A 20161-nucleotide genomic window follows, 5' to 3' on the forward strand; every position below is an offset into this window, starting at 1 on the left:
ACGCGTATACTGCATTGTCATAGGCCGATAGTTCATTATAACTGGCTAGCAGCTATTAAACATCGAATGAACGGTTTATTGGTGTGCCAGCATCGTCCCTCACACCGCTATATATATAACCACTGTGAGCGCACTATTGGCTTTTATTAGAGAAAATGGTTTAACGTCAAGGAACGAAATATTTTACGGAAAATTTTAGGTGTCGAATAACGCCGTTAGTGCCATAACAAAATTTTACTGAAATTATTTAAACAAACTTGATAACAAATTTCTATATTTTATTATATTTTATCAAGAAATATTACAGACAATGAGGTGCATATTTAACGTTTTAGCAGTATTTATAATAGTAACGGACGGAATTTATTGCAGCGAACAAATGGTAAGGATTCTGTGACTGGTATATTTCTTGTTAGAGGATTTTTTTTGTCGTTTTTTTATTATTTATTTATCTTTTTTGTTTTCTTTTCAAGAAAATAAAAATTTAACCTTTGCTATCATTCCCTAATAACCATCTAAAGGATACATATTTTTTTATTTATTTATTTATCTATTTATTTTGATTTTCCCCGGCCTTTCTAATATTTATATATAGTGTAAATATTTAAGATAAAACTGTTAAACTAAAGAAATTAAAATTAAAAAAAATATTGTATATTTTATATAAAAAAATAGCGATACTTTTAACTGAAGTTTTGTAACGTATCGCAAATTTATAAACTTTAATACTGATTATTAATCATGCAGGAATATTTCGATGAACTGGGGGGAAATGCATACAACTTCATGTTCTATCTGGCAAAGGTATAAACAATGTATAGAAGCAACACAATTTTTAATAAAAGCTTCGAGACGTTTGAGGTTATATTATGTTTGAAACTTTAGCTGAAACTTTAGAGGTTACATTTTGTTTAAAACTTTGGCGGTTACATTATGTTTGAGTAACCTGAAACTGATGTTTAATAATATGTAACAAATGAAAAAAAGAATATCCCTAAAAAAATTACAATTTTCAACTTTATCATTGTATTTCATTTGATTTTCATGAAAAAATATGAAATACAAATATGCAGTTACCTTTAAGAAATTGCATTAACCTATTAACCTTCTAAAACAAACTAAGAAAATTAGAAAGAAAGGTTTACATATAACACGCGATGTTATATTCATAGCTAATACGATATGTTCAATATTTCATATTTTTGTCGTGAAAGATTCATCACAATTTGCTTTTTTTCCAGTGTTCCTTTAAACTATTTTAACGATCGGAATAAGTATCAAGTCAGCTTATAGATAGATGGTCATCCAAAAATGTCCATTTTGATAGTATCTATTTTGTTCAGATGAGACCATTGAAAGGCAATTTGAATGTTATGTTATGCCAAGTTTTATGTTTATCAAGATATTGGTCAATACAATACCCATGACCATTTACACATACCATTGTGGAACTTCTGATACAGTATCAATGTGATTTGGACAATACTGCTACTGCAGTTAAGGCGAATTTTGTGTTTGTCAATTATTAAGCAATTAGCCAAGCAGATAACGTACCGAGTACTTCTAACCTAAGATTACAAATAATTGTACCAGAAGTGTTCAAAGGGAACTTTCAAAGGCAATTAGCAAGATTTAGTTGAACGATAAAAATGAGCTAAATAAACAAGCAAACTATGTAATTGTCACTTTATATACACCTTCAATTAAAGTAATTCACTTTAAAGGCTTAACCTGTCTAAGATCAACTTACAAACGTTCAGATATCTTGTCTCTGTTTATTTTTATTTGCTTTGGGTAAGAGGCAAATCAACATTGACAGATACATTAGACTCTGTTGTTATGATTTGTATTACCAACTCAAATTAGAGACCATAAAAAACGTATAAAAAAGCAACTTGAAAATATCGCATGCTTTGTTTGATTGAGCTTATTCATTTTATTACAAATTTCATTTATTGATTTATTCATGAATAACGCATGTTTTTGGAGATATTGAATAGATATATGATATTACATTAAAAAAAGATTTGTAAAGTTTTAAATGCTTTTTACTGTACATTATTACAACATATTTCAAATATGTATTGCGATCCATGGAAAAGTATCATACATGTTATTGCTGGGTCAAAATAAATCCATAAAATTCAAATACATTAAAGCAAATAACACTTTTCATGTAATGATTTTGTTTTTTGATGAAGTAAGATGGGTTTAGGGTTCAATTTATAAAATGTTGCAGTAAATTTACTTGTTTTACTAGGATGAAAATCGAGAAGAAATGTTATCATGTTTGTCTGCAATTGATGCATGTTGTATTATTTGATTTGATACTTCCATTACATGATTGCCACAATAGTCATCATCCTCTCACATTCCCATTCAACGGCAATCGTTTCTTGCCAGTTTCCGTTTGTTATCTTAATGGGCAATCACTATTATCATCAACTAATGCATTCCATAATCACCATATCTACCGTACAACTATTATAAGGCTTGTTATCTATAGACTAAATATTGATGCCATTTAATTATTGTATATTCTAATATTTATTTCTTTATCCTTAGAACAATGTATAAGTATCGTGCTATGTTTGTATCAATTTCTTTTCAAAAATGTTTAATTCTGAAAATTTGTTTTACTTTATCATCATATTCTCTAAGATAGGTACATGTTTATGTTGAATTTAAAAGGCATTTTCACCATATTTCAATGCTTGAATTATAAATACAAAATGTGCTATAACAATTGTACTATTATTTATATAGTCGCGTGTTTAAAGATGAAGCGTTTCTGTTTACTATAAATTGTATAATGATAAAGTTAGATTTTATATAAGCAAGCGCAGGGAAGCAATATAAGATATACCGGCTACATCGTTTATACAGAATGAATTAAATTAAATTGTGAAGCTATAATCGTACATATACTAATTTGAATCTCTTCCTGGAACCAGCCAGTACTGGGCAATGAGTGCATAATTTCTTGCTCAAGGAAACTTCGGGTTACCTAGCTGGTACTGTGAGCGTGAGCGATTTTGTATCTTCAGTTTTCATGTTAGTTGTTGTTTTTATTCTTCCCGAGTGATCACTTTTTCCCAGTGTTTACCGCTGACACATTGAGAAATCTTGAAAATAAATAATTGTCATCAATTTTAAATTAGATTTGATCAATCAAATACCTTTTATTTCACATCTTACTTTTCTAACGTTTAAAAATTATCAAAATGAGCAATATAACAATAATAATAATGAATAAAAAACAACACTTTCACCGAAGTAGTTTATGTATAACATATAAGGAAAGATAACATTACATCTGAATAAAATCCGCTGTTAAGTGGACATTACATGTCAATCATTGTGCCTGATGCCTATTTAATTAGAAAACGTGTAAGCAATGTAATGTCTTAACATGTAGCATTTTAGAGCATTTTTCTGTCAACTAGCAAATTAGCCAATCCCCGAGGAAACAAAACTGTCTTACAAATGACACGTGTCTAAATTGTGTTGTTAAACAAACTGTGTAATCTATCTTACAGAGAGGTCCCTTCTGAACAGTCAATCATTCAAGAATAAATTTGTTTTAATGAATGTTATCAGTAAGAATTTCTTTTCTTTTATTGTAACATTGTCATGAACGTAGGAAAGAAACCCGAGACTTAATAATCTACCTACCTACTAGAGTATTAAGTTTTTAGCGTCAAAGTATATAAACAAAATCACTGTACCCTATCTTGTGAGTCTATAGAATTCAATGTTTACCCTGATTTGCGAGTAAAAACGCAAGCTACTTCCGATCACTTGTATCTAACTTGGGAGCCTAGATACATGTGGTATAACGTGTATCTTACTTGCGATAACAGAAAGTGGATTTGTTTATATACTGTGAGTATGTTATAGCATCAATAATGATCATTTGACTGAGACACATGTACTTGTATATTGAGGCTAAAATGAATATAATGTTAAAAATATTCCTGATGAAAGACTTATAAACACCAAGAAAAATACACCGATGCTCATTATACGATTAGGAGAAAAAAGCTAATGTCTTCTTTACTACAGGAATTCACATGATCTTGCTACAATAAAGCAGAATTTAATTTAATGAGATTGTTGTTGTAGTCGTCGAGGAAAAGCAACGTTTTGTTGTTGCTGTGTGATAACAACATCATAAAATACCATCATATTAGTTTTGTTACAATGTTGCTTTACAATAACTTTAATGGAAAGATGTTTGTGCAAAATGCTTATTCTTGTGGGAATGTCCATATGAAATATAAAGACAAAACCGATTCAAAAGATTAACTTGCTTTTTGACACAAAGCAATGTCAACAAATAAAGTAAAGACAAGTTAATGACTCTGGCAGTGTTTCCGTAAAGTCACAGTATGTCTCAAAAATTGGAAAAATCATTCCTTTGAAAGGGAAAAGTTGATTTTTAAAGAATGTTTAAATAATTGTTTAAGATCATGGTAGATGTTTATTGTCTGACGTTAGTAACGCCGAACGTAAACTTATTTGTTCGTAGGAGTAGCAAACTGTATGCGAAGTAGTATTTTGACTTCCATACAAAAAGCTTACTCACTATATCTATAGTTTTTGCCAAAAAGCAACAGAAGAAGTAGATGGTAAAGAAAAATGCCAAATGAATAACTTGAACAGCACTCGCAATCCATGTTAATTTCAATCTGCCGTAAAACACATCTGCAGATGTGACTTAATTCCAAATTTTACCATTATAATTAAACGTTGATTTTTGCATAGTCCGGTGCTAGGGGGTATACACGGTAACTTGCATTTTCAGTACCGTCCACGAACAAACTCAATCAAACCAAGCATGAAACAATCATAATTTTACGTTAGGGCGTTCTTTGCGGATTCTTGTTTTCCCTATTTTAACAGGACACCAAAAACAGAGACTCTTGTAAAATGAAAATAAAGGCTTTCCTGAGATATAATGCATATCTAGAGGTGCGCCAAACTTGAGAAAAATGTACTACTTTTTATAATATATCTTAAGGGATCCAGATTCGAATAATAATGTATATGTTATATGCGACCAAAGACTGATTCGGCCGTATTTATCACAATATTTCCATTCCATGGCTTACGCCAAAATTGCTATTTTGACCTATGTTGACCTCTTTGTTTGATAATTAACGTAAATTAATACTGTCTTTAGCGATATGTTAATTACTTTCTTTGTTCACTATACAATATGTTATTTTTGAATACATTTTTTTAAAAGACTCGAATCTGAAGGCATGCTGCTTTAAACAGAGAAACATATTTAACAATTTGACAATTTTATGTTTCAAGTTGCATATATTCTCAGATATTGTCTCTATTCAACGAATTTTCTATTGACTATTGACATGAGACACCCAAATAATATATCTATATAAATAACAGAACAGGACATATACTTTATTAAGATTTGTACAATGTACACAATCTATGATACAATAATAATTACAAGCATAACTTCAATATAATGGTAACAGCAATCATGACTTTTTCAAAACCTTTATTTATCTAGTAAGAAAAAAATTAAATAAGAAATGTGTATACCACGAATTAAAAAAAGTAAAGACATACGAAGAGGAGAATGAGCAATTACTAGTATGATGTTTAACGCTCAACATTTAACAGTGGCTTTCTCAAAGCAAGTACTTCTTTAACAAATTTTGATAACTGAATTAATTCATGTTTACTATTTGTGTTCAATAAAAGTAGAAATTTATAAACTGATGGGTTTCTGGTATATTTAATTTTCAAATATTTTTTTCTTAACTCTGCATAACAACGACATATACACACAAAATGAAATTCATCTTCAATGTATGAGGCATTACAACTACTCTTCTCTAACAATTCTATTTCTAGAATATCTGCGAGTTTCTATTCTCAAAGACAAACTACCCATTCTTAATCTACAGAAATAAAATCTAAAACATCTTGGCAAGATATCCAAATAAAATTCATACTCAAAACTACATTTAACATTTTTGTACATATACAATACAGATTTATTTTTTAAAGTAGCGTACCATTCCTGTTTCAAAGAATCAATAACACGACTTCTAAATTCATATAAGAATATTTTTTGTCAATAATATTAACATTATCAAATACATATGAAAATCCTTAATCATTCAAAAGCTTTTTACATTAGAAACCCAATTTTTAAGACCATTGTTGCTATCATCTAGAGCTTGATTATATACTGTCTTAAGGATTATGTCATCAGTGTCTACAATTTTATCCAGTATTTTATTATCCTTACAAACCTATGAATATATAAGGGATATCTTCCCACTTCGCCGTATACACTAGCATTACAAGTGCTAGGTTGAATTCTTAATAACCTTTTACAAAATTTGAAATGTATTCTTTCTAGTTCCTTAGACTTAGTATATCCCAAGATTTCACATGAATAATCTAATATCGATGAAACAAATAAATCTTTTGCCTATATATAATTGTCATATCGTCTGCAAAAGTAAAAGTATTAAAACAATATCATTAAATATTAAACCTGAGTCGGGATTGTTTTGAAAAAATGAAAAAGGCCGGTTTTTAGAAGAAAAAGTTGTTTGGTTTTATCATTATAAAATTCTTAACTGGTGAAACATTTTGAAATAAGTAATTTAGTTAGCTGCCTGTTTAAACACTTTCATATAAATATTCCAGATATTATTATTTGAAATGTAAACGAAATATTTGTTAAGAACGCTATAACGTGATAATGCACCGTCTGATGGCTATAATTGCCGTCAATACTTTTTCACTGATTTAAATATTGATTATAAATATCATATTTATCTTGAACACTTATTTTACTTAGCATCGGCAATTATCGAGTTTTATTTTATTTTCATTTATTTCAACTCATACTTCATATATTGCTAGTCATATTAAATATATTAATGCAACTAGAATATAAGACAATCATATTGTCTTTTAGGGACGGACCGATTTACTAATGTTATTTGAACTTGTGGTCCAACCCTTTTTCTTTCAAAATGTATTTATATATTTTTCTTTCTATATATTTGCATTGTACATATTGTAAAAATTGAAAGGAATAAAATATGTTTAAACTATTGTCTTTACAGACATTACGTTGTATTAAAATCATATGTGTCATATGTGTCGATAAAATTGTAAAGTCTTTCAGTCAATACACATGTAATAGTATTTTGTTAACACATGGTGTCCTTGTGTCTTTATCAGAAACGAAACTATGTGCAAAGTGAAGCTATTCAGTCCTTAGCAACAACGCCTAGACCATATAAGATTTGGGACTGGGGCCTAATGGCGTCACATGGTCCACCAGTATCCACAATTCAAAGACGAGAAGACGACGAAAAGGTAACATAGTTCAATACGCCATTTTAACATTATTATTAAGTTAACTATTATTAGAAAATATAAATAAAATAAAACCCCTTTTTTAATATTTGCAGAAATGGCATGTAACACTGAAGAAGAAAAAACTATTTTTATGAATAAAGTTAAGAACCGGAATTATCATTATTTATATAATACATTCTTTGCTTGTTTTGTACTTTTATTTATGGAAGCATTATTTCTAAATGTAATTGTACAATTTATACATATAAAAGTAATTATACAATTTATACATAAAAAGTAATAATGCACTTTGTAAATTTAAAAAAGTTGTCATACATTTTATACATATAAAAGTATTTATACATTTTATACATATGAAAGTAATTTTACACTTTATACATATAAAAGTAATTTTACGCTTTATACATATAAAAGTAATTTTACACTTTATACATATAAAAGTAATTTTAAACTTTATACATATAAAAGTAATTTTACACTTTATACATATAAAAGTAATTTTACATTTTATACATATAAAAGTAATTTAACACTATATACATATAAAAAGCTGTACTATTGCTGCATCGTAAAAAAAGAAAGAAAGGAGAACACAAAAATGAATGATCGTGATATGTGGTATTCCGATTATTTAACTGCTGTAACCTTTTTTTTTTAAAACACCTTGCAAACCATTTCTATGTACGAAGTTAAATTTTGTAGAAATAACTTGTCTTATTCGTGCACATAATATATTTTTCCTGTTTCAATTTGTAACTGTCTATTCTATCCTTTCTATGCTTTCCCGCCAAAAGAATTCTAACATTCTGAGAATTTTTTGTCGGGAAGCATTACAGTAAGATGACCTTAATCGATTCAATGTCAGAAAACAAAAATTAGGTACTTATAGACTAGTGGCAGGTTTGGATGACTCTAATCATGTTGAAGGTTTTCGCTACAATAAACTTAATAAATATCGTTTCAGTATGACAAAGAAAGGCAGCTTGACACGTTAGGGGGCACTTATATTTACGACTACCGTATGCCAAGAGACTATGAAGGTTTGTTACCGAATTCAAACGATCTTTTTCTTATTAGTAACATCATCTAAAGCATATTGCTCAGTAAAACATTTTATATAAATTGCTCATTATTTCTTTTTCAAAATTTGAATATATAACTGTTATATTGATATTGTTTTCCTTTTTCGGAAGGATGTAGAACATTCTAGCTTATATGATTATTTTCAATAAAGTGCCAAAAGTTAAACACGTATTATTTGTTGCAAATAGAATTCTATTCTGATGGAAATGGTGTGGTATCTGATATGAAAGAAGATGTTGAAAGCTCTGAAAATGATGCAGAAGAGAAGAGATCATTTGACACTCTTGGTAATATGCAAATTCATGGCTATAAACGCGCTCTTGATACACTTGGTAATATGCAATTACATGGATACAAGAGAGGGTTTGACACACTTGGTGGAGTAAATCTACATGGCGGTTATAAACGCTTCATATCGTCTCTCGGAGGAACAAATATACATGGATACAAACGAGCTTTAGATACACTAGGTGGTAGCTTTGTCCATCCCTACAAAAGATACTTCTCGTCTCTTGGTGGAGGTAACATTCACGGAGGAAACAAAAGAAATATGGATAAGCGTTATTTGTCTTCACTTGGAGGCGGTAACCTTTACAAGCGCAGATTTGACAATCTCGGAGGAGTAAATTTGCATAGCGGTTACAAACGCTTTTTAAGCTCGCTCGGCGGTTCTAATATTCACAATGGTGGCAACAAGAGAGCATTATCGTCGCTAGGTGGCACTAATATACATAACGCATATAAACGCACACTTAGCTCACTCGGTGGAGCAAATGTGTATGGTTTTAAAAGAAGTGATAGTAATAATGATTATGAAAAACGTGAGCTGGACTCTCTCGGAGGATTTGGTATACATCGTTATAAAAGGAGCGAAGGGGAAGATGTCGGAAAAGAAATTGAAGAAAATAAGGACGTTGCACTGGAACAATAAACCTGAAAGAGATCAAAGTATTTTTACAGTCAATGTGAGAAATAAAACCAATACATGTTTTAAATGATGTGATATTAATTTAGCTTAAATGTATACAGCTATAAAGATTTAATGCAAAAGCAGTAACATACTATCAATCTATTCATAGGTATTTCTTTATAATACATGTATATGTAAGATATTAAATAATATGTCATATATTGAATGTTTTCTACAAGATCACAGTCATGTATCTTTATTGTTAAAATGTTAATTATGGTACACTAGAGTTGCCACATATATAATATACATACATGGCCATGCAGTTTTACAAAATTAAAGGTAGAGATGTTTATAATTGTATTCATCTTCTAAAGAACAGCTGCATAAAATCTATTCATTACTGAAAAAAAAAAACATCATCATATTTAAAAGAATGAGATCAATGATTTTTTTTATTTCTTTTTTTATCACATAAGATCATTTTGAGAGAATAACTCGATTATTGTCAACGTGTTTGTAGACATAGACAGGTATAACAAGGGTAGTGGATAAAAATGTTTTGAAACCTAATTATTCCAATTAACAACCTGTAAACAAATGACGAGCGTTTTCTTTTCATCTTAATTACATTTTGTTAGCAGTCGGACTATAGAGAGAAAACATGCATACAGAGATTTTCCTTCCATGTCAATTTCACACTTTACCCCTGATCGAAATATGCAGATAAAAATACACCTCTCAACATTTTTGATGACAATTCTTGCTTAGTAATTTTGAAATCATCATTATACACTTGGGATTGAATCTAGTTGAGTGGATCTAGGAAATAATTGAGTCCGCAAGCATTTCCTTTAAAAATGGGGTTTTTGAAATTTAAAGGACCCCAAACAGTTTTATCCCAAAACAAGCCGTCAGTTTTTAAAACTTTTTTCCCTGTAATTAAAAAATCTAATGTTTTAAAAATTTTGGGAAATTTGTGGGGGCATTTATTCCCCCAAATAGCAGGCGCACATTTTTATTTTCCCAGAGCCCGCTAAAATTTTTTGTTTTTTTTTTCTTCAAATATAGTTTTTTCTCATTTGAAGCGTGATGTTTAAAATCCCAAATGCTTTTAACAGACGTTTTAACTGGGGGAAAAATTTAATATTCGTACTTCTGTAGTGTTAAACTATTTGTTTTTAAAAAAAAATTAATATTTTTTTAATTTATGATAAAAACAAGATAATACAAACTTACTGTGTAAATCAAAAACCTCACATAGCAAGAGATAAGTTATTAGGCGAGTGTAATCAGGTGATATTCCTTCAAGTCAATATCGTTTGTACTTTGACATTTTATCATACTGCAATTTTCTGGAGGAATTAAACATCGTTATTTTGCTAAAGAAGCCAAATAACTGAAGAATTAAACATTTAAAACAATCAAACTTCCATATAAAGAGAAAAGAAAATATTAACATGTTGATGTGCCCTTCTGAATGATTAAGCTTGAAATAAATTGTGTCTATATATACATTGTTGTTTTATCTAGTTAAGAAGTTCATAGCCACATATATAATTCCTCAGCAGGTAAATGTTTCCTTCTTATATATGCACGTTTATAATAAGACAACCTTACCAAGGCTTAAGAAAGTCAAACTGTTATGCATTTCTAACATCGGCCAATACTGTAAAAAATGTGATAATTTCCGGAATGTTATTTTTCACAGTATTCGGTATTCAATAATTTTTAGCCATTTATAACATAGCGATAAACTATGAGTGATTGTAAGTAATCTAATGCCAAAGATTTCAAAAAAAAATAACGTTCCGGAAATTACCGATTTGCTACGATATTGGCCGATTTTATAATTTCCTTGGCGGAAAAGCATTACAGTAAGACTTAATCTTAATGCTTCCTTGAGTGTCGACGTCAAAATATTGCAGTCAACAAATCTAACATATTTTAATGAGATAATGCTCGAACAAATATCAATTTAAACTTCTTATTGTTTTCAGTTTAACGCATTTTATTAATAAATCAAAATGAAAGGTCTGTGATTTTTCAAAAAATTTTTTTTAAAAAAATGGAGTTACAAAGAAAATGAATTTTGAGTTTTTAAAGATGGGTTTTGTTTATTTTAAAAAATTTGGGTGTAAAGACATAAAAATATGACGTGTCCCAGTGTCAAATTGGGAAATCTTACGAGGGCGGTCTTGGGGTTCAAAAAAATTTCCCAGGCCGGGCCTTTTGTTAGTCAACTATTTCTCGATTTGACCCGAACATTTCAGGGATAAAAGGCAACACTTTCTCATTTCAAAATTTTAAAAGCGGCGCTTTTTAAACTTTAAACAATCAGTCTTTTTAAATTTTTGAAAATTAAAAATATAAAGGGAATGTTTCATCTTAAAATATGTTTGAAATTTTAAAAGGGGAAACGTAAAGGGCTTCACAAAACCCGGTGTCAAGTGTGTGTGGCAGTTTTAAAAAAAAGTTCCCCCGAAAACCTTCACTTCAGTTTTTTATATTTTGCTAGTCCTTCGGGACCATTGATGCCGGCACTATTAAGTGTTGAAAATTGAGTATCGCTCAAGCCGGTGATAGGGGCGTGGGGATGTCGCACTTATTCATTATCCCTCATGCACTCAATCAAACCGAGTCTGCAATTTTAATGTAATTTTGTTGCGATTAATGCTTCCGAGGGATCACCATTTTCCATTTTTTTTATCGTAAATAATGTAATCTGATATCAGTATATCTACCAATTGGTATGAAACAGTTTCATTTAATTTATGTATCGTGTTCTTCAAATATCATTTATTTCATACACATGTTAAAACTTTCTTTAAAACTTCATTTTCGAATAACAAAGCAGTTATGACTTTTTTGTAAGTTGAATAACCTCCGCTACAGAAAATCTTTTAAACCATTACTTAAGAAATTTCAAGTCGTCTGAAATATGAAATAATTGTGAAAGAAAATAAAACGAAAATGTCTATGTTAAAAAACAATACTGGTACATGATCACACATATTTGAAGGCTGCTTATCAGTGATCTTATTTATAGCTAGTACTGTTTCATGAAAAGAAAAACTTGATGAATTATTTTACTTCCGGGTCTCATGCCACTGTTTATAAAATGACATGAACCTCGATGTAAAGCCGCATAAATACATCATTTTCCTGTGGATGATAATAAATCCCATAGAAGTGACTTTTTTTCCAGTTTAAATTTTGTATTATGTTTAAGCAGGTGCTAGTATGCGTGGACGGCATCATGCACAATGATATCCCGATCATGGACTAGTCTTCTTGACAACACTTTTTAATTTTACAGTGTTTAGCTCAAGACTTTCCATTTTTACTTCCTTGATAGCTTCCATAGATATAATGTTATACTATTAATTGAAAGGTTTTTTTTGCTATCGGAGCTATGATCAAACCCATATACTGATATATCAGTGCGGTGTCCAGAATATAGCAGAAGCTTACCGTTAACTGATAAGACACACTTCTTCAATACGATCTCACTTGCATACTGTATAACAAATGAAAAATATGTAAATATGTCTCCTGTTATAAATGTAATGGTAGATACAATTATAGATATAACAATAGACACTGTATCCAGTCTCAACGCTCCATTAATACAGAATGACATCCACATTTCAATATAGATTATTTTGCTATATAATAAATTAATCCATTTCTCAATGCTGCGATTCGTCAGTTTGATTGATTTCAATATTTTGCCATAGTTACAAGAGAGATATACGTATAACTACAACATATTTATTGTCTATCATTGCTACTGACACGGTTTATATTATTTCTTAACCTTTCAAAAATGGTGTCTTTTGAACACTGTTTAATTCAAGAAGCAACATTAAGAAAACTAAAACAACAAAATAAAACAACAGAGTATGGAATATACAACAACAATAATGCCGCATTGAGAGAGATAGCTGTCTCGGTAAGATAACGAAATGAAAATTATATTTTAATTATGACATGACTGTGTATTAAATACTTCAATAACATAGCCTAGCCTTTCAAAGAGTTATATTTTGAAAAAAAAAACATAAGAAATTAATTAATAACACATACGAGTATTTTATTGTAATTTTCTTCATGTATTTTTATTTTAATTATATAAGCACGGAATTGACAAAGTCCCTGTTTCTATTAGATGAATAATATCCATAACTTTACAAAATTATGCTTGCATATTTAAATGAAAGATGTTATAAACATATATGAGCTAAAGTATTATGGGTTATCTAACTACACTCTTAATATACTATTTCATGTAATATATATAGATCTGTTATATACTAAGAGGATATTATCTGTTAGTCAAGACTTAATTCAAGGTTTCAAAATTTATTGGCTATCGACATGTAAAATGTCTTTGACCATATTTACAATAAACATATATTGCAAAGACAGACATATTGTATAATATATCCATAAACATACAAACATCATACAAAGTATTAATGCCAAATCATTACATTTTAACCAGTTAAAATAAAGATCTAGCATAATGTGAGTTCATGGATTTCGAAAGCTTGCCTAACTGTGACATTTCAACTAAAGAATAATATCTCCAGGAGAAGAAATATATTCTGCACTAAGAAACAAGGTCGTATAGTGCAGTATGTTTATAAATATACAATCTCATTTTTCTACCATATGTACTATACATTACTCTTGTTCTTTTTGAGCCAGTTTTAAGTTTCATTTATAGATTCTTATAACACCTATAAGTCTAATTTATGATCAATCGTACTTGATGTACGAGTAAATTGCTAAATAAATAATTTAATAATAAATGAATTATATGAATTCAGTTTTATATAAGGATTACGAGATATCATAAATCAAGTAATCCATTCATTAAGGAGTAAATCTTAAGAGAGCAAGGTCACTAAGAATATATCAAAACGCGATAACGATACATCACAATCCTGTTTCTTAAAGTATTAAAAAAAAAAACAAAAAATTTGACAAATTAAATGTGAAGTTTTGATATTATTGTTTTCTCGATGTGTATAAAAACATAATTTATGTCATATCACTGGTTTCTGACGGAGTAAACGAACAACTGTTCCACAACGAGAAAGCGCGGTAATGTTTCTCTACGAAATAAATCCAAATACATATTTATATAAATTGTATACTGCTGTTTATACTGTTTGAGGACAAGAAAGTCGCACATATAGCCCGTTTTATTTCCTTGCATCGTAGACTTGTGAACATGCATATCAATTATCTTATTGCGTTTCATTTCCTCAGGCATATTTCTCGATTTAAATGCCATTAATTCATTAAAAGCTCCTTGAGGTTTAAAAATGCTAAAATTCATATTTTTCAAAAGCATTTCACTCTTACTGTTTTGTTTTAGTTTCCTAAATAGAGCTTATTGGACAAATAGCAGTCATCTTTTGCTCTTATGGCATTTAAGTACAATGTAATTAGTATAGTTATAGTAATTTAGCATTTTAAAAGGAAGTCAAAATACCACCTTTTACATTTTGCTATATCTATGACATTATTTCACTTCAAACATTTCTCTCTTCAAATGATGAGCGCATTTCATGCTTCTGTTCCATTCTTAAAAAATGTGAAAACAAGTTCTGCCTTTTTAGAGATAATTTATAAAAAATACAGCACAAAAGACTATTATATATTTTAATTGCTTTTGTTATCTATTTAAGCGCGCCTTTCATCGAGCTTCAATGAAAGAAGCGTTATATTATACTCGTGATATTCTTCTATTATCTTGAGAAAATAAAGAATAATTTGTCTTCTTAAAATCAGTTATACATGTTGATGACAATTGAAACGGGAATATAAAGCCTGACTGACAAATCTGCTACTAGTGCCTTGGCCTCCTATAATCAGATAAGCAATTTGTTTAACTAATACTATTATACAACTTTGAAGCATTTAGGTGTTTACAAAATATTTTTCTAACCACTGTTCATAATTAAGACCATGTCGTATGAAGGGAAGAATCTGTTTTGTGAAACTGTCTTACTGGCTGGGTGTCTCGTGATTGCATTCTGTAGTTTAGATGCTCACCAATTTCTTTTGGGATTCCTTGTCTCAGGTTTAGAAATGTCAAATGTATGAAACAAAGAAAATAATAATTTTGTCAATTTGTCTGCCTTCGAATCAACATCTCAAACAAATACTTTAAATGTTCTTTGCTTACACTCTTTGCTTACAAGGCACTTTATAGGCCCTATCTGACTCAATCACGTAGAGATTGTTAGTATCGGGGTGTTCAAAGATGCTAGTCGCATTGATTTGACCTTAAATATGATTAATCTTGTTATTCCTGTAATGTTTCAGCCATACATTAAAAAGAAATCAAATAGAGTGGTTGTTTCTCATTATTATTTGTTTTTATTTGTGTTATATTGTTACAGACGGGGTAGGCAACAGCCGAGTACAAAATTAAAGGTACGCCCGTTCTCAGTGTCAAAATTTTCCATCGGGTCGTAATATCGTCGGATTTTCGAATGGAATAAATGCAATGTATAGTTTTCTATCAAAGCTGACTATGAACAGATCCTTATTTACACACAAATTACCACAGTAAAGTTTATAAAAAAATTCATTATTGTATGCAAAGTGTCTATTCTTGTACTTTTTGCTGTTTTCATTACCTCCCTTTATTTTTGAAAAAATAATTTTCCCCCTTCTATTTTATGATTTTATTTTACAAATTAGTTTTACAAATTCTCTTATTCATTTATTCTTTTTATTTATTATTATTATTATTATTATTATTATTATTATTATTATTATTATTGGTGGTGTTATTATTATTATTATTATTTTTATTATTATTTGTGTTAGTGTGATGATGATGATGATGATTATATGTAATGGATAATGTTGTTGTTATTATATTATTATTATTATATTTTTTTTATTATTATTCTAGATAATTTGCTGGCTAATTAAAGTAATGCTTTCTCGCTAATTCCCAGTGAATGTGTATATATAAAATTATATGATATATTTTGACATATAGGTATGTTGGGTTTTATCATTTTTCTCTGCTTTATATTGTAGAAATATAGTTCTATTATAAATACCCGCTGTATCTTTTTGATCCATTTCTATTTGTTAATTACTTTACATTCACGTTTTTGCGCAATTTTGTCACGTTGACGTTGGCGTCCTAACGGAAGTGACGTCATAGATTTTGTACGTTATTCTGATGAAGACAACAGTCGAAACTAGTAAAGATTTAAAAAAAATATGTGTTGTTTCGGTGTATTTTAACTGATTCACAGTAAAGTTTGAAATTTTAAAAGACACAGCGGTTTCCCTGCATGAAAAACTGAACGTTTTAGTGTTTGCATAGGCTCTTGAAAATTATATTTTGCATACTTTTAATAGATTGTTAATTTTATTTTCTGTCCATATGCAAAACAAATGTAAAACATACATACACTGCTGTAATAACAAAATTTCTAAAATAAATTATTATGTTTTTACGAATATAATGAATATGTTACATGCTCTCAAATTTCTATACTTAATTTTACAAAAATCTCCTCTTGTCGTATGAAGGTTTCAACTTCAAAAACTTCAATGTAAGTGAATTTTATATAATTTTACAATTGATATAAATATTACAGAACCGATTTAAAAAGTGGAAATAAATCGGCGTAGTTTCCAAAACATTAAATCTGAAAACGTAACATAGTCGTACATTTGTTTGTATTGTTTTGAACTTGATACAAACGCCATGCTCTAAACAATTGAACTATGGGCCAGTTAAAACCTCAAATCAAGAGTAAAATACTCTTTTAATGTTACTATCGGATGAACCTGCAACTATAACTCGTAGCAATCTCTTATGATTCTTATGATGACAGATATATAGAACAACTAAAACAATTTATTGACTTATTTGTTACAAATTACAGAACACATTATACATGTATTACAATGAAAGCAATGTGATAAAATGGACAACTTCTGTTTCTGAAATGCAAAATCATTATACCAGAAAGACAATCCTTGCTTTAAAAAAATGTCCACGGTTCATAAGGATATTTTATGAAGTATGTATGAATAACGTCTGTTTACGGCTTTTAATTATACTGCTTTTGATGACTCGTTGTGAAGTTCTGATACATATAATTATTATTATATATAACTGTTTGCACATGTACTGAATCATTTCTTAATATATTTCTAATCTTGCAATTCTACACTTAAATACAATGTGCATACTTTTTATAAGTATTCTATTTTCAAATATACGTTTTAAAATTACGATTTTATTACAAAAATATATAATTCTTTCAATAATCATCCCATATAATGAGTATTTATTCCAAGAATCATATTTAGAGGGGAGTAAATCAAGTCAGTTTTCGAATATCTCTATGATAAGTGACACATCGAACTTTGCATACCTGCATAATGTTTTACCAAGAACTTTTCTTCATCAGACGTTATCAGCAGATAGTTTTCATATTCCTATCCATAATATTTTATAGCAAACAGCAGCAACATTTTTGATCTTATTCAATATTTTCTAGACAAAACAACTGAAACAATGTATTGTAAATAGCCAATCCCTTGTTTGTTTATTTATTTATTTGTTAGTTTGTTTGTTTGTTTATTTGTTCGTTGGTTGGTTCGTTCGTGCGTACGTTCCTTCGTTCGTTCGTTCGTTCATTCATTCATTCATTCATTCATTCATTCATTCATTTATTTATTTATTTATTTATTTATTTATTTATTTATTTATTTATTTATTTATTTATGTACACACAGTATATGTACACAGTCATCATTCTATATAACAATAATAAGAGACAAGAGAATCACAATAAAAAATACAAGTTGTCTTTTTCTAAGAAAGGTGCTGAAAGCAATTGATCCACAGTACTTGAAGTAATACATTACTAAATGAAATTTAGTACACATATGATAAACAAAGACGTAATTAAGTCAATGCAGATTTTCAAGACAAGCTTATTTACATTAAACATCAAACAGTCCAATTACGACGATAATGACAAAATAAGTATCCAATTAGAGTATATCACCTTTAGCAAATCTTACATGAAATAGTCGTAGTATCATTTGAAGTACAGTTAATTAAACAAACAAACTGAGCACTTATGTAAAAGACTTTTGAATTATTGCATTAACTTTCAATATTTCCATTAGGAACGAAAATGTGCAACCGTTCCATTTTGTAAATACATAATGTATGCATATTTTCTTAACACAGTGACATGAGAAACATCTATTATTTGTTTGTATTGATAAGAAAGGAAATGGCCACTAGTATCATAAGTATTTTTAATGCATATTTAATCATTATTTATTATTATTATTTTTAATTCATAAGTGTGTAAATGGTGGGTCGGGGTAAGATAAATGTTAAAAGTTATATAACACCTTTATCAATGTAAATTATCGACACTTTTCTTACTACCAAGCATTAATATATGTTGTATATCATCCTCTAGACATTGGTATATGTCAATCATAATCTATCAGGCATTAGTATATGTTATACGTCATCTAAAAGGCGCGCATTGATATATGTATTATAGCATCGACATATGTAATACATATTCTATAAGGCATTAGTATATTTTATATATCATTTACCAGGCATTTGTATTTTGTAATAACAATTATTATCTATCAGGCATTAATGGATGTTATATATCATCTACAAGGCATTGATATATTTTATATATCATCTACAAGACATGAATACATGTTATATATCATCTACCAGGCATTGATATTTGGTATATATCATCTTCCAGACATTGATATGTGTTATATATCATCAACCAGGCATTTATATTTGATTTGTATCATCTACCATGTATTTGCTTATATAATATATCATCTACCAGGCATTGATATATGTTATATATCATCAACCAGGCATTGATATATAACTAAGATCCCTTTAGAATGTGTTACAATTTTTAAGTACACCATGAAAATTGTATTACATTTTTAGGACTTAAATCAATTATGTGATTTCTAAATATTTGTATTAGTAGTTAGCAACTATCTTTATATTAGTTATACATTGTTCGCTTTAACTGTGTCTTTTACAAACAGTAGGTTTACCTATTAAGGCGTTCCAATAGATTTTGCGCTAAACATGTTTTGCCTTAGAATACTCTCTTAATTAATATCTAATGTCAGTTTAACAATATATTTTATTTAAAATGGCTAGGGCTTTTAAAATGTCAGAGAGAATTGATTGAAATTATATAAATGTAAATAAATTTAAATTCTGTTCTTAAATGTAACATGCTGGAGAAAATAAAACAATATCAGAAGGAAGTACATTGCGGTCCCCGTGTAAATGATTGCTAACTTTAGATAACATTATGTTATAACAGCCGGTATATTAAAGTAAATACATAACAACAAAGGAAGCTTATATTTAACTTTGAGGGGAAGAGAAATTTGTAATATATGGCAGTAGGCACTTAAATACTCTATTAACATTTACACCTGCAAGAACACTTTAACAATAAGGCAAGGAAGTAGTATTTCCGGTTTTCTCACATTCCTTGGCCAATAAAAAAAATCTGGAAGACAAATGGAGTTCCGTTTTTTCTAATGTTGTTGTTTGTTGTTTTTTTCTCTCTTTCTCGTCATTTAAGACGTATCAGTATTAAACAAAGCAAGAACAGTTTAACATTGATATATCATGATTGGTAAATATTTCTTACAGCTGAAATAAAGCTGTGCAATATGAGTTCACCTTTATTTACAAAAAAGCAC

General features: G+C 29.1%; 1 protein-coding gene across 1 annotated transcript; it reads left to right on the plus strand.

Annotated features, from left to right (window-relative positions):
- Window positions 1-101: 101 nt before the first annotated feature.
- Window positions 102-10245, plus strand: LOC132738158 (feeding circuit activating peptides-like). Its single transcript, XM_060725615.1, has 4 exons — window positions 102-382; window positions 7240-7377; window positions 8345-8420; window positions 8652-10245. The coding sequence occupies exons 1-4, from the start codon at window positions 311-313 to the stop codon at window positions 9392-9394; spliced, it is 1029 nt and encodes a 342-aa protein (XP_060581598.1). The 5' UTR covers window positions 102-310; the 3' UTR covers window positions 9395-10245.
- Window positions 10246-20161: the final 9916 nt, after the last annotated feature.

This window comes from Ruditapes philippinarum, unplaced genomic scaffold (genome assembly GCF_026571515.1).
Source record: "Ruditapes philippinarum isolate M1 unplaced genomic scaffold, ASM2657151v2 ctg1600_1_1_1_1, whole genome shotgun sequence".
NCBI classification, from domain to species: domain Eukaryota; kingdom Metazoa; phylum Mollusca; class Bivalvia; order Venerida; family Veneridae; genus Ruditapes; species Ruditapes philippinarum.

Bases quoted from the DNA above. Each gene is read 5' to 3' on its own strand.
- LOC132738158 (XM_060725615.1), top strand. From the start codon at position 311: ATGAGGTGCATATTTAACGTTTTAGCAGTATTTATAATAGTAACGGAC. The intron at 383-7,239 runs GTAAGGATTCTG...TGTCTTTATCAG, and splicing joins TTTATTGCAGCGAACAAATG to AAACGAAACTATGTGCAAAG. The intron at 7,378-8,344 runs GTAACATAGTTC...ATATCGTTTCAG, and splicing joins GACGAGAAGACGACGAAAAG to TATGACAAAGAAAGGCAGCT.